The sequence below is a fragment of the Pinus tabuliformis genome, chromosome 7, assembly GCF_031772625.1.
Source record: "Pinus tabuliformis cultivar Carrire ecotype Pingquan chromosome 7, CPIR1, whole genome shotgun sequence".
NCBI lineage: Eukaryota > Viridiplantae > Streptophyta > Pinopsida > Pinales > Pinaceae > Pinus > Pinus tabuliformis.
Genome location: NC_142293.1, coordinates 1,491,309,343 through 1,491,323,580, shown reverse-complemented (window position 1 = coordinate 1,491,323,580; position 14,238 = coordinate 1,491,309,343). Strand labels below are relative to the sequence as shown.

General features: G+C 37.8%; 1 protein-coding gene and 1 pseudogene across 2 annotated transcripts; one reads left to right on the top strand and one right to left on the bottom strand.

Moving 5' to 3' along the window:
• Positions 1–707: 707 nt before the first annotated feature.
• On the bottom strand, positions 708–1,935 carry LOC149253480 (zeatin O-glucosyltransferase-like). Its single transcript, XM_089459923.1, has one exon. It carries the CDS (start codon positions 1,932–1,934, stop codon positions 978–980), a length of 957 nt encoding a protein of 318 aa, XP_089316049.1. The 5' UTR covers position 1,935; the 3' UTR covers positions 708–977.
• A 575-nt stretch (positions 1,936–2,510) lies between these two features.
• On the top strand, positions 2,511–10,207 carry LOC149253479 (uncharacterized; annotated as a pseudogene). Its single transcript, XR_016267075.1, has 2 exons — positions 2,511–8,720; positions 9,802–10,207. The product of XR_016267075.1 is annotated as an uncharacterized LOC149253479 (transcript).
• The last annotated feature ends 4,031 nt before the right edge of the window (positions 10,208–14,238 follow it).

The following is a 14,238-nucleotide window of genomic DNA, read 5'->3' as shown; positions in this document are numbered from 1 at the left end:
TGTTTTTTTTAATAATTCAGGCAATAGCATTAGCATTACTTTACTGAAAAAATATTTACAAGATTAGCTATGCTTACCGACCTACTTCATGAGAAATCAGACCAATAACATAATAATAATACTTTCTTCCCTATAAACAATTTAAACTTTAAATAAAAACTTAAAAAATAAGAAACTTTTTTTTATGGTTTAACTGATAATCAGACCAATAACATAATAATAATACTTTCTTCCCTATAAACAATTTAAACTTAAATTAAAAACTTGAAAAATAAGAAACTTCTTTTTATGGTTTAACTGATTGCTATCATACCTATTGCTATTTTTATTTACAATTGGAGTAGAGGACAAAAACAGCTAAAGAAAACATTTATTTATATAGAAATTCAAATTGAATGGCATTAGGGAAAGCGTCTTCCTCTTCAGAAGACGTGAACACTTGAGAGGTTTAGAGAAATAATAGATAACTAAATTCAATTTAAGTGTTTTTGAGAGGTTTAGAGAAATAAATCGATTTGAATAATTCAAATCAATCCTTGTACTAGTGAAACTAATACAATTCATTTTCACCGCATATTTAATCAAAATCTATAGGATTGAATGAAACCATATTGCTGGGTACGTCGAGGAAGAGATATGCCTTCGAAAAATAGAATTGTGTAGAGGTTAAACGTCAAGAATGATGCACAATAAAATCACATCGTTCTGTAGAATAATGAAATTGAGAAACATAATATCACATTCTTCGGTCATATAATGAAATTGTAAAGCCTCTTTAAGTTGAATTCGCAACCAAAACTTCATTGCAAAATCATCTGGGCATTATGATGCAGGTCCCACATCACAACCTTTACATCAGTAAAATGGGTGAACAATATATGGCCTCCTCCCATTTCATTGTTTTCCCAATTTCTGCACCTGCACGTTGGGCATTTTATTCTAGGGCCTCCGCTCATTTCATTGTGATAACTTCAGCACTACACAATTATGTTCCTTTCAAGAACTTCAGACTGATTCGATAAAAGGTGATTAACAAACGTGTCTAATACTGCTTCAGAAGATGAGGGGCAGCTAGAGCCCAACTTGAGTTTAAGAGACGCTGCTCTTTCTCTCATTTGGACTCCATGCTCGCTATCCATCAACAACGTCACTCCATTGCCAATTTCCTTCCTGCTCATCCGTCCATCCTGGGTTGGCCGGTCGATCATGGCAGCAACCTGGAGGTGATTAACCTGCATTTTGGCATTGTAATGCTGATCTCCTCTGGTGGGCCATGCCAAGATAGGAACGCCCTGGATGATGCTTTCGACAGTGGAATTCCATCCACAGTGCGAGAGAAATCCTCCCGTGGAGGGATGAGAGAGTATGAGCAGCTGAGGCGCCCAACCACGGATTATCAAACCCAATCCCTCGATTCGACCTTCGAAGCCCTCTGGAAGCACGTACTCTCCTCCTCCGCCATTACTAACCTGATGATCATGAGGACGATGATCAGGATGAGGAGGAGGAGGACGGCGATGGTTCTGTAAAACCCAAATGAATGGCTTCTGGGCAGCTTCCAATCCAAGAGCGAGCTCTGTCATCTCTTCATCGGAGGGACAGACTATGCGGCCGAAAGAAACGTAGAGAACTGATACAAGCGCCTTGGAATTCAACCATTCCAGACATCGGTCTTCATCGATACTGCTCTTCCTGTTGCGGATGGCGCTATCATGCGTTATAGCAGTACATGGTTCTGACTGATTCCAGAAAGAGGAGAAGGGCAGAAAAGGCCCTGCTGCCCAGATGGGCTTCTCTATCTCCTTTTCTGTGTATTCGATGAACGGAAACTCCAGCTCCCAGCGTGTGTTGACCAAAATTTCCACGCAGTCCTCGACCCCGTTCATCCACGGCGGGGATTGGGACCTCAAACCAGGAGGAGGAGGCGGAGGCATTCGTTCAGAAACGTTTTGATACTTTCACCACAAACTTCATGAAACGTCAGCGCTGGGCGAATGTAACACAAAAACCATGGTGGAAACCCAACAATGGTTCTGTCATCAGTTCATTCCAAAAATTTGAGGGCATTGAAATTCAAATTTCAAAGTTTGGAGGGTTTTCAAAATTCAATCTTATATGTTTCGTATACAAAGGTGCATCCCGCTCAAAACTCAAATCTGAAATTTGAAATAGAGGGACTGTTGTCCCAACAAATATCCAGGTGATGTGCATTAATGGGAGTCAGAGCTAAGGAGCTGTCGGGAACAGGGGCGTCGATGGACAGCCGGAGAGGGATGCCGGAGACGAATACAATTAATGATGCATGGTCGATAATGCTGTATGATAATGCTGTATGAGACTGTCAGAAAGATACCTCCATAGCATTAATTTTGCTATCGAGATGAAAATAGGACTTGCGTTCCCCGTATCCCACCGTTCATAGTGGGTGACTCGGTGATCAACTTTGAAACATTCCAAATTCAAGTGTGTTTATTAGTCTCTCTACAGTGGGAAGTTAGAAGACCGATTATATGAAATCCAATCCTTTACTGCCCTCGATGAAGGCAATGGAACGAGGCCTAACCTCATCTCAGAAATTCGTATGGATGCGTACACTAAAGTTCTGGATGCTCTATCCCTCACAACCTTCGTCGACCTCCGCACATTCTGAATCTCACTCAACCGCACCAATCCAACCGCAAATTCTCCGACGACGACGTCAATACGGAGTCCTCATCCAAACCCCCCAAAATACCCCACAAACAACTATCGTCCTGCCCGATATGCCTCGGAAACGACATCCACCAAACCCAACTGGTCGCCCTGAGACTGTGTATGCATCAATTCTGTGCAAAATGCATTCAGACATGGAGATCATTGCAGCGCAAATGCCCGCTGTGCAAACGGGAATTTGACGGCTGGTTTTACGACATACAGGGACCTGGAAATTACAGGGAAAAGCGTCTGTTGCCCTTGGCAGAGGCACCCGAGCCGTCTGTTAACAGAAATGGTCAGAGGGAAATGGATTTCCGGAGGTAGATTGTGGGGTTATATTTGTCATTCTCGGGGGATTGTCTGCTTGAATCTCGTCGATTTATTGAAGATGCAGATGCCCTAACTGTGTTTTTTCCTTATTTTTTACAATGGGAATAAAGGATTTAGGGTTTGATGTTTCTGGATTTTCCATTGCTTGAAACAGATCATTGCAGTATGCGAGAGGCCGGATTTTGGACAATCAGAGGCGCACGAGGCCACTTCCACGACGACGTTTTTTTGGGCATTCCAGATTTGTTTCGGCTGCAGAGAAACGCAGGCTTGAAGAGGCAGGTGATGCCGAAAAGGCCCTGACACGGCGAGCCAGGTATTTTCCAATCCATTATGAAGAATTTTGCAGAATCGACGCCTAAACAAAACAGAGATAATGATGGCAATTTATGGCTCCAATTTTGGCTATTCTGATATTTGATAGCCACTAACTAAGTGTTTGGTAGTATAACGTATTGCTCAAATCTTCAGTTATTCAGAAAGATAATTGGTAACACCTAGCCTCTTTTCGAGGGACAGGGGAACACTGCAGACTAATGGGATTTTACTGGTCACGCTCCCACAGAACATCTCTGAGGGAGCCTTGGGATTTGGCGAGTGCTGCAAGTCACCAAGACTGCTACGAATAAAATCACTAGCAGACCACGATGATAAAAAAAATTGTGAGCGTCTAGTGTGCACATCCCAAGCCACGATGGGACAATATTGTTCTGATGAATGCTGGCATTCTATGATCAATGCCTAGGTCGGTCAACCTGCAGAAATTGATGCATTATAGTCAACAATGCAACCAAGTAGTTAGCCTTTTTTTCTTCTGAAGAATAGATGTAGCCAATTAGATGAAGGATAGCACTCGACGGTGTAAACTGGTGAGGATGTGGGTTCCTAATAACTGGTGAGAGTTAACCTCAACTGGTTTAGGTTTTAATCCCAGCGTTTTGGTGTATGCCGCTTCTCTCATCTACCTGTAAATCACGAGAGCAACACATCCCAGCTGATCGATCCCCCTGAAATGATGTGTTTCTTTTAAAAATACAGCATGAGCTAGATATTAGCCCTCTTTCATCTACCTGTAAGGTGTTTTTGTTAGAAAGACAGGGACGAGTTACATTTTAGCCCTCAGCTTTGTCAGTTCAACATCAAAATCCATTCATACCACTGCAATTTATACGGTATTATATTTCTTCCATTTAACTTGCCACAATTCCGTCATAATTTTACTTATGAATGTTGTTATTTTCATTGTCTAAGGAATACTGCACTGCCCAACCAGCAGAAATTCGTCCATTATGTTCAACAGTGCAACCTAGAAGATTTTATATCAAAAGAAAAGTTGCAGTCTTTAGGTTGAGAACAGGCAAAGGGTAGCATAAAATGGGTGCCAATTAGTAATATCAGGTATTCGACTCCCCACAATATTGGGCAATGATAAAGAATTACTTGAAGGTCAAACTATGAAAAGTTAAAATCATATGTTTCTGGAAATGTCTCCTTGAAGAGTAAATTTCCCCAGGGACGCAGCTAAGCAGTTAGGGTCAGGTGCGAGTTCCAGGTGACTTTGATGAAATGGTACATCCTGTCACATCAGCTTAGCAAAACAGAAGTGCTTGTGATGAGTGGTTTCTCCTCGAGAACAAGTGAGTTGCTTGTAGTTCTTGGTCTCTTTGGCTAGTTGTAATGCTTCTAATGAGTTTAAAGGAAGCACTTAAAAAGAGAACCACTGATATACCTTGGAAAAACAACCAGCTGGGGGAACATCATGAAGTTAATAGCCAACTTACATTAACTACGTTACAGAACTGCAGAGGGATTATTTCAAGATACTTTGATAAAAATAAAATATGCAAACTGGGTTGTAGAAGCAATGTTGAAAATGAAAATACCTAATTCTGCACTGCTCTGTTGACATTGACGTGTATAAATTTTAAAGACAACTGATAACTGTCTTCAACAATTCTAAAGTGAGTATCTTTTCCAGCCTTCCAAATTGAGTATGTTCGGAAGGCAACAGGAGACATAATATGTTGGAGAAAAGGGCCTTCCTTGGTTCCCTGGCATGTGTGTATCTTACCCAAGGCCGATAGTGGTTTGGGTCGTATTGATGTTGCTTACTAGGTTAAAGCCTCTGCGGCCAAATGGTGGTGTGATGCTTGGATGTTATGGTCCCTTGGCACGTAGTGTTAAGATTTAGGCCTGTGCAGATGCCACACACTAACGGTCCATGGCCGATTCAATATTTGTAGCATTATTGCCTTGGTCTTTTGTTTAGATTTTGGTAATCCTTCATCGTTAAGAGCATTTGTGTTGCTTGAAGTTATGTGGCTAGATGCTTCAACTGGATTTTTTCTTGTAGCGGATGTGGGTGGGGCTTACCTTTCGTTCTATCTGGAGCTGGAATATTAAGGATAGTTGTTCAGCTGAAATCCCTCAATTTCAAGCCTTGAGATTAGGTATAAAGTGTGTGTTTCTATGGAAGGAACTTGGGATTCAGATGCCAGGTCTTGGACCAAGTGGAGTGCACTGGTTCACCAATAATCTGTTCTTGATTCAGACAGATAAACTATTTGTGAACTACAATAGGTTATTCCCTTTAAAGAGATTTATAAAATCAATAATCAGATCCAGGGGCTGATTTGGAGAGATTGGTATTGGCCTTTTATTAATTGAATCCAAGTGTATGAATCTAAAAGACCGTGTATGATGCTGCATAATAAGAAAGGCGTTTCCCCTACACTGAATGCAATATGGACTTATTTAAGCCCTGAAAATGGCTGGTTTGAGAGACATAGTGTTTAGCCTTTCACATCTCCTATAATCTGTGGGGTTTTGATTGGCTAATTATCTACGAGGTTTTGTTAACAAAAGCATGTTTAACTAAAGGTGGCTTTGCAGATGATCAATTTCTTGTTTGTAGTAAGCTGGAACTTCTAAACACAGGACTGCCAGGTAGCTCACCGAATGCAAGACGGACTTATTTAAACCCTGAAAATGGTTGGGTTGAGACTTGGAGACATAGTGTTTAGCCTTTCACATCTCCTATGATCTGTGGGGTTTTGCTTGGCTAATTATCTACTAGGGTTTGTTAACAAAAGCATGTTTAATTAAAGGTGGCTTTGCAGATGATCAATTTCCTGTTTGTAGTAAGCTGGGACTTCTAAAACAATTATGCATAATTGTCAGGTAGCTAGAAAGTGGTGGCGTGAAATTGAGAAACAAATTCATTCACTGTTACAAGGTAACATTCATTGGAGAGATGCCTTTCTAGGGATTCAAATCATTTGGTATTTTAAAGTTTAAGCCTTCATCCTCCGGGTTCCTTCCCTTTATTCACATTAAAAATGAGATGTGAGTGCATTTTTGAGAACAGTGATAGTTTTGTACCTCTTTTCTCAGGATCTAGTGAGAACACGTAAGTTTCAGCCACTTGCTAGAGGTCTTCCTTGGATCAGAGATTCTGCGAAAACTATTGTTTTAGCTTATTCGGATTTGATTTCAGTCGTAGTAGCACTAACAAAGACTAAGTGAGAAAATTGACCAGAATCAGCAAATGGAGCTGTTGGACTTATCAGTGCTCTAGTCTTCTCATTGAACTTTGAGCAGTTGATGTAATTCTACCCTGATATTTGTATCTCAGTTTGCAGTCAGTGATGAGGTATAATAATGGAAGTTAATGATAAGAAATATATGTAGCACTGTTGGATGTTCCCCATCCTCTTAATTGGCTTTCAGCTTCTCTGAAACTCCTGCAATGCCTCCTCAAGATGTGTGTTGGGGAGTTTTCTTGCTTTGAGAAGTAAGACAATGACTTCAAGGTTGTAATTATCAACTTTGCAATCTCAGTTTAAGATGCCTTTGTTGAGGTTGAATTTAGCAATGTAATTTTCATGAACTCATAGTTTGTTTATGAAAATTTGTGCTGCTATGTCTGTGAACGGTTATGGCTGGATGAAAATACCTGTCGAGGTTCCAGTCACATCATGAATGAAATAATGTCGTGGTACTTATGTTCAATTTACAACCAGAGAAGATAGGAAAATCACATTCGTTAGATGGGACCCATGTTGCATAGAATTGCTGGCTGGTAGCTGGAAAGATGGTTGTGGAAATAGTTCTTATAAGTTGTTACCAGTCCATTGATTAAGAGCACCGTGATGACATTAATATCCCCATCCCCTTCTCGCTTATTTTGTACTTTGTTTTCACTCTTGCATGCTTCTCTGATTTCTTACCCCTTGCTCTTCCTTCTGTGTTCCTTGAAATATTTTTAATGAAACCCTTTTCTACCATTTACCCTATTATCCAAATTTTCAGAATCTGGTCCCCTTTTAGCCCTTTGCTATTTTGCTATTTCAGATAACATTTCTTCTCCTAAGGTTTGCTGGACTGTATTAAGAAGCTGGAAATAAAGGTGCATTGCTAGGCTTAAATATGCCTGTAGGAGAAAACAATGGTGTACAAGGGAGGCATTCAACACTTTGTTACATAACCCCATTCTATTATTTGGTGCTTTGTGGAGAATTTTCTGCGATCTTAGTTCCAACTTCTAGAGATTCTGCCAGGCCTAAGAAAACTAAAGAATTGTGAGTTCAGTCAGTGAGGTTATCCATGGTCCAGCAAACATCAAGGACCGAATGAGTAAAAGATAGAATCTCTCAATTTGGCAATGAGTCAAATATCACTATTTTCCTGGGAACCACCACCCGAATCAAATTGGGGTTTTGTTTCTTCTTCTACAATAATAAATACTAACAATTTTAATTAAATTATTCCAAGAGGTAATATTGCATGATTTTATTTCCGGATTAATAAATAGATGGGCATAAATAATCTGTTGGTATCCTTTTTTTTTGTAAGTTCAGCAACTGTGAGGCTACATCATGGTCATGTCCAAGAATAACACCCAAATAGGGCGGGGAATTGAACCAGTGATTTAACATCTAGGAGTGCCTTAACAGCACACCCGATCACTGTCTATCCAAGACCAAGTGGACCATCTGTTGGTAGTCTTATTTCAAGAACATTATTTGTTTTCTAAGAAGTTGATTGCATTTAGTGCAGCGATAAAAAACCTAAATTATGTGCACACTTAGTTTCAATCTGTTGGCCCTTTGCCTACATACGTTATTATCTGTTAAGATGATTATTTTTTTTGCCTTGATAATCTACTTGCTATCTTTTTGCAGCATATACAGAAAGGGCCTAAGAGCTATTCCACCTCGTCTTCAAAATAGAACTAATATGAAGCAGGTCATACAGTCTCTTCTTCTATCATTAGTTCGTAAATCAAATTATGAGATTCTGCAAATTCTCTTAGAATTGACAGTATATTTTTCTAGAATTGCTTGATGAAATGTTCAGTTCCTGTCAATAAACTTTTAGGTTAGACGCTTTCAGTGGAAAACGTAGAAGATTCACGCTAATTATTGTTATCTCATCCAAAACAATACAGATGAATTGAATGAAAGGGCTAGAATAGAACACCGATTGGAACCTTGGATTCGTCGTGAACTGGAGGCCATCCTTGGGGACCAAGATCTGACAGTCCTTGTTCACCTTGTGCTTTCTCTTTGGTTCTCCAGACTCAGGAAACAAGAAGGGATGCGGAATTTGGTCCCCTCAAGCAATGAAGATGAGTTTATGCAACAGTTGGAGCCATTTTTAAGTGACAAGGCAAATGATTTCTGGCATGAACTGAGGTATAAGTGTTCACCTCATTTTGGGAAGTACAAACTTGATGCACGATGGTATAACTTGTGCATTTGAGGCATCTGTGTTTGTTACTGGGATTTTGTGATAGTCTTTGTTGTTTCAAGCTGCTTACACTAATGAAAAAAAATTAATACAGGTGCTTTGCAGAATCTCCGTTCACAATGAGTGCATATGATTCTATAGTAGAGTATCAAAGACCTTTTATTAAAAGTGCAGATCGTAGATAGATTATGGCATTCAATGTGCACCTATCATGAGGAGCAAACTATCTGGTCACTTTGGTATGTGCATCTACTGAGAAGTCATGTACAAAAGAACAACCTGGAGAATATTTCTATGGGGATCTGTGGTTTGATCACCTGTTGAGAGTCAAGACAGCTCTTACGTGAACCAGTGCCAGTAATGGTGTTCTGGCATAGTTCCTGATTAGCATAAGCTCAATTCCATAGCTCTGTTGTCATGCTTCAGTAATGGGTGTTTTTACTAGTCTGTGGTTAATATTTTTGGAGCCAATTTGGTGCCATCAGTGGAAGACAAATATCAAAGAAATTTCCATGATTGTCAAGCTTCCATAGATTTTATTTGATAAAATCACAGGCTTGTCGGTAATTGATGAATCGTCTGTCATGTATCTATCTAAGCTCTTTTGCTTAGGTCATTGATGAAGCTCTCTTTGTATTAACATGTTTAATGGAAGTACACTATTCAAATCCTCTTTACACTTGAATAAGTGCTTCTTCCTAACTACTCTGAGTTAGGTGTCTAGTTGTTTTTGGTTTTTCTACTTCTATCCCCTTCACAGGATTCAGAGATTTTGTATCACTATAGGTAGTTATATATCTTGGTCCAATTGACAGAGTATCTGCAAAGTAGGTGAGCAACAGAGAAATCCGATGTGTACAGCTTTGGAGTTGTTCTGCTAGAGTTTCTTACCGGCAAACGGCCAATAGACCAATCATTTGTAATTAAACAGCTGCATTTCTAATGGAGTGTAGAGAGAATACAACTTCGTTGATATAATAGAATAGAATACACTCTCATTGATATTTATCTCTATTTCAAATGCAGGTGAACACACTACTGAGGGAAAATAGGCTGGAAGAAATTGTTGATACACGTTGTGATTGCACTTGCAAAGAAAGCATGGAGGCTGTTCTGCAAATCATTTTGAGGTGCATAGCTTCCAATCCTCAAGAACGTCCAACAATGAACCAAGTTGTTCAAATGCTAGAAGCAGAGACTATGTCTCCATGCTCTAGTGACTTTTATGTATCTAATTCAGAGTGACGGGATGAATTCAATCCCAGGCTTTCCATACCCATTTTGGCAACTAACTTCTCATTCCGAATCTGGGCTAGTGGCCATACTCTTTATGCTCTCGGTTTTTTTGTTCTAGTTTGCTTGTATATATTACCCATTTTGGCAACTAACTTCTTTTCTCGGGGCTATTGGCCATAAACTGTTTACATCTTCACTTGTTATGTTCTGGTCCTGCTTGTTGTATATATTTGGGGGTCGGTGGCTCCCTGCAGATAAAGCACTCAGTACTTTTGAGCCTTAGACTAATAGTGGCAGAGTATTATGTTATAATGCAAAGCCTTTCAATCACTTTAAACGAAGGTAGTCAGGTATATTTGTATGAGTAGGTATTTTTCATAATCAAATGTGAGTTTTACTTTCAATCGATATAATAGTTTTTAACAACAACAAATCTTTTTTCAATTCAGCATTTTTAAGCCAGGCTAGATTTGACCAACAAACAATCAACTCTTGGCAACATTTTCCATTGAATGTATAATTTTCTCGAGAATACATCATTCACTGCCATTGGATTTCCGGAATCTGTAATTATTTCTTCGATAACACATTTCTATTGGCCAAATTTCTCAACAAAACATCCATATTGGTTGAATGTAGGTAGTAACATCCATATCGGAAGGAGAAGCAAAATTACAAACGTAGGGCCAGGGGCTTTTACGGAGGAGTAGGAAGCCCTAGTTAAGAAATCATGGAATGCCATGAAATCAAATGTTGTCCAACTAGGGTTTAAGTTTTTTCTAAGGTAATTTTGTATTAGCAATCACGGAAATCTTTGTTCCCTCCAACAAATCTTCTTCCATAAAACCATGAAAGGTCATTGAGCTATGCAAAACGTTTATTTGGTTACAGAGTGTTTGAGATTGCGCCTTCAGCCAAACAGCTATTCTCATTTTTACATGATGCTGACGTCCCAATCAAAAATAATGCAAAGCTTAAGGACCATGCTCTTACAGTTTTCAAAATGGTAAGACTTATTCCAGTTTTGAAAATAGTAATTTTATTAAGACTATTGTCAATGAGTGTAGCGAGGATTATCTATGTAAAGTTTAAACTTGTTTATGTTAAAAAACAAAACAGGGGCCCACTTCTTTACTACTATGTCTTGCGTGTGTTGGGATTTTGGCTTTTTTTTGTATATGGTCTATCTTGCACACACAGAAGTAAAGAAACATATGCAGAGATAGAAATAGTTACAATAAGAAGTATTAGATGTTCAATAGTGCTTCTTAGATGCAGTGACAAAGACTTTTTTGCATCTAAGGACTCCGTAAAATATATTAATTATTGTTGCAATTGTTTGTGTTTTTCCATATGTTTTTTTACTACTGTATCTTGCAATATATACATGGTACAAAACAGAATCACAATCCCAAGGCATACATGGATCTATTTCACAGAGACATGAGTAAAGAAATAAAAAGACAAACAAAAAATTCAGGATTTCCTCATTATAATAAAATAAAATAAGTTACAAATTTAAGAGGTATAAGAGGAAAAGAACTAATAATAAAGATGTAAGAATATTTCCAAGAGGATGAACTCACAACCACAATGGAGAAGAAACCAACTATTGTCATAAAAACAAAACATTGTATTAATTTCTTTGTAAGTAGAGAGGCGGTAGTCATACTTATGAGTCATAACCATAAATCTCATTTCCAACGTCAAATGTATGAGAAATCGCAAATAAAATGTCATTATTGTCAAAAATTTGGTATTATGTAATTGAATGCAAAAAAACAATTTGACATAAATAAGAAGAATACAATTTTTCCAACAGAAATTATGTATGAAAATAGTGATTTAATGTATATTACTTGCAATGTTGCAGAATAAAGTTTAAAAGAAGTGTGGTTTTTAAATAGTGGTTGTAAAAACAACGTTACGTTTGCAAACATAAATGAATTTCCATAGCTAGAAGTCTTACCCATTGCAAAGGTGTTTGTGATGTGTTTCCTTTGGTTCGTCATGGCTACAAAGTATGTCAACATTTTAACTCCTAGCAATTGCAAGCTTCTCAATGGGTAATCTTCCTCCTTATCTTCTTCTACTCATTGCATGTTGTAGCATGTTCATTTTTAGGGGGGGGAACAAAAAAATTGTATCACAATTACACATAATTACATTGGTGCCCAGCAGAGGGTTCTACAAAGAAAATTATTCTGTATTATCTCTCGTTTTCCTATCAAATACCATTGCCTAAAATATTCTAACCATTTGAACACAAACCATTAATTCCTTAAGGGTGTGGACGGATTGGAAAAGTCTAGTTAGACACATGAGCTATGCCACGAGGTCAAAATCCAAGGGAGTAGGGTGGGTGCATCCCCATAAGGTGGCTCTGGCTTGCTAGCAAGGGCCATGATAAAAAAATTTGCATTTATCCTTTACTAACCATGCCAAGATCAAATCCTTAGGTGCCTTTGCTTCAATCATTCATAGATGAAATGTATAGATTCGTTTCAATTGGCCCTTTCTTCATATACTATCACCTTGACCAATGTGTTAGCACCAAATTTATATTCAAAGCTTCATATTGTTTAATTTCATGGGGTATCGTTGACAGAACTACAAGCCCCTTTGTGTCTAGCAAGAATCTTAAAAAATACTGAAAGTGGTTTCTTCTACGCACTATGTTTCAAACTAGATCAATGACTGTACTATACATATTTTAGATATCTTTTGCTATTATTTTCAAAATAGGCTAGGAAAATAGAGGTAGGCAGCAATATTTTTCCTCCACCAAAAACAATGATAATTGTGCTTCCTACGCAATTTATTATGGCAGGTCGAGGAAAGTAGGCCTCTTGCCTTAAATAAGAGGGCCCTGATTTAACATGACTCAGTATTCCCATACATCCACATGTGTCACACATTGCCTTATTTTCTTTTAACATGGAGTGGTATAAATTCTCACTTAAACTTTCTTTAGTCCAAAATGATCTCCTTAGTTACACTATCTAGTTCCTCATCTTATTGAACCATCTTCTTATGTAGGAAAACCTTATTACAAGAATCTTTGCAACAAATCACCTAATTGTCTTGACAAAACAAAACAAAATTAGTGCTTGAAAGGTAGAACTTGAGAATGGCAAGCTATCTGATCTGGATTTAGAGACACAATACACCGTGGAAAAAAATGATGGTATTGATGAGTCTTCTTGGAAAATAAGCTTTAATTGTTCGACCACCGCCCAAATTTCAATTATCTGCAATGGCAATAGTGACTTTAGCTTTATTTGTATGAATGGAAACTTTGGCCATTGTCCTATTCATTTCCTATGAATGATTTTGATTTTCAAAATCCAACTAGTTTGTTGTTAAATTAATTAAAGCTTTGATGAAAAACTTAATAGTTTTCAAACCTCTTTTGTAAATCTATTTTTTTGAGAAAATTTGTCTTTTTACCTTAGGCACTGTAGATTGCTACTATATGACATATGATATAATATAATTGCCTAGATAAATAGATAGAAGTGTTGTATAATAGTTTTTTTTAAATCTAAAGAAACAATATTTCCAAATATAGAGTTTATTAATTAAGAACATAGTTAGATTTCTTTGGTAAGTTATGATTATATTTTGGTAGGGGATTTGGTGTAAGCTGGTATTGCATTGTCTATTTGGTTTCTGTAAGGTAACAATGGTTAATAAGGAATGTGTTGTTGCACAGCAAGCACACATCTTATTTTACTATCGACAGGGAACTCCATGGTTTTTAGGCATGGCAACAGAAACACAGTTGTCAGTGGGATATCCAAAGTCCGTGTTGGATGAATTTAATACTAGTGATGATTTTTATTCCTTGTCAGATAAAGAATGTCACGAGTCAAATTCAAATAAACAGAAGCAGCTCAAGATTGAAGCTGAAGCTATTGCTTTCTGTCCAAGTCAGTTTCTTTTATTTGTTGGTTGTTGTCATGTTTTGAGTGCGGACTTGTAAAATTCCAAATTGCATGTTGGTTTATGTAAAGGGGATATATATATATATATGTCGTTCATGGTTTCCAGAGATCAGTGTTACATTTGCACAAAATTTTATATATCATTCAGATATCTAAACACCAAACAACAACAACATTGAGATTTTTCTTTCACTCAACTTATAACATATTTCATATGTCTTTATCAATATTCTTTTTCCATATGCTATCCACTTATGACATTTCCTTTGCAATATTTGGT

Excerpts from the sequence above, each read along its gene's own strand:
- LOC149253480 (XM_089459923.1), bottom strand. The coding sequence starts at position 1,934 with ATGCCTCCGCCTCCTCCTCCTGGTTTGAGGTCCCAATCCCCGCCGTGG.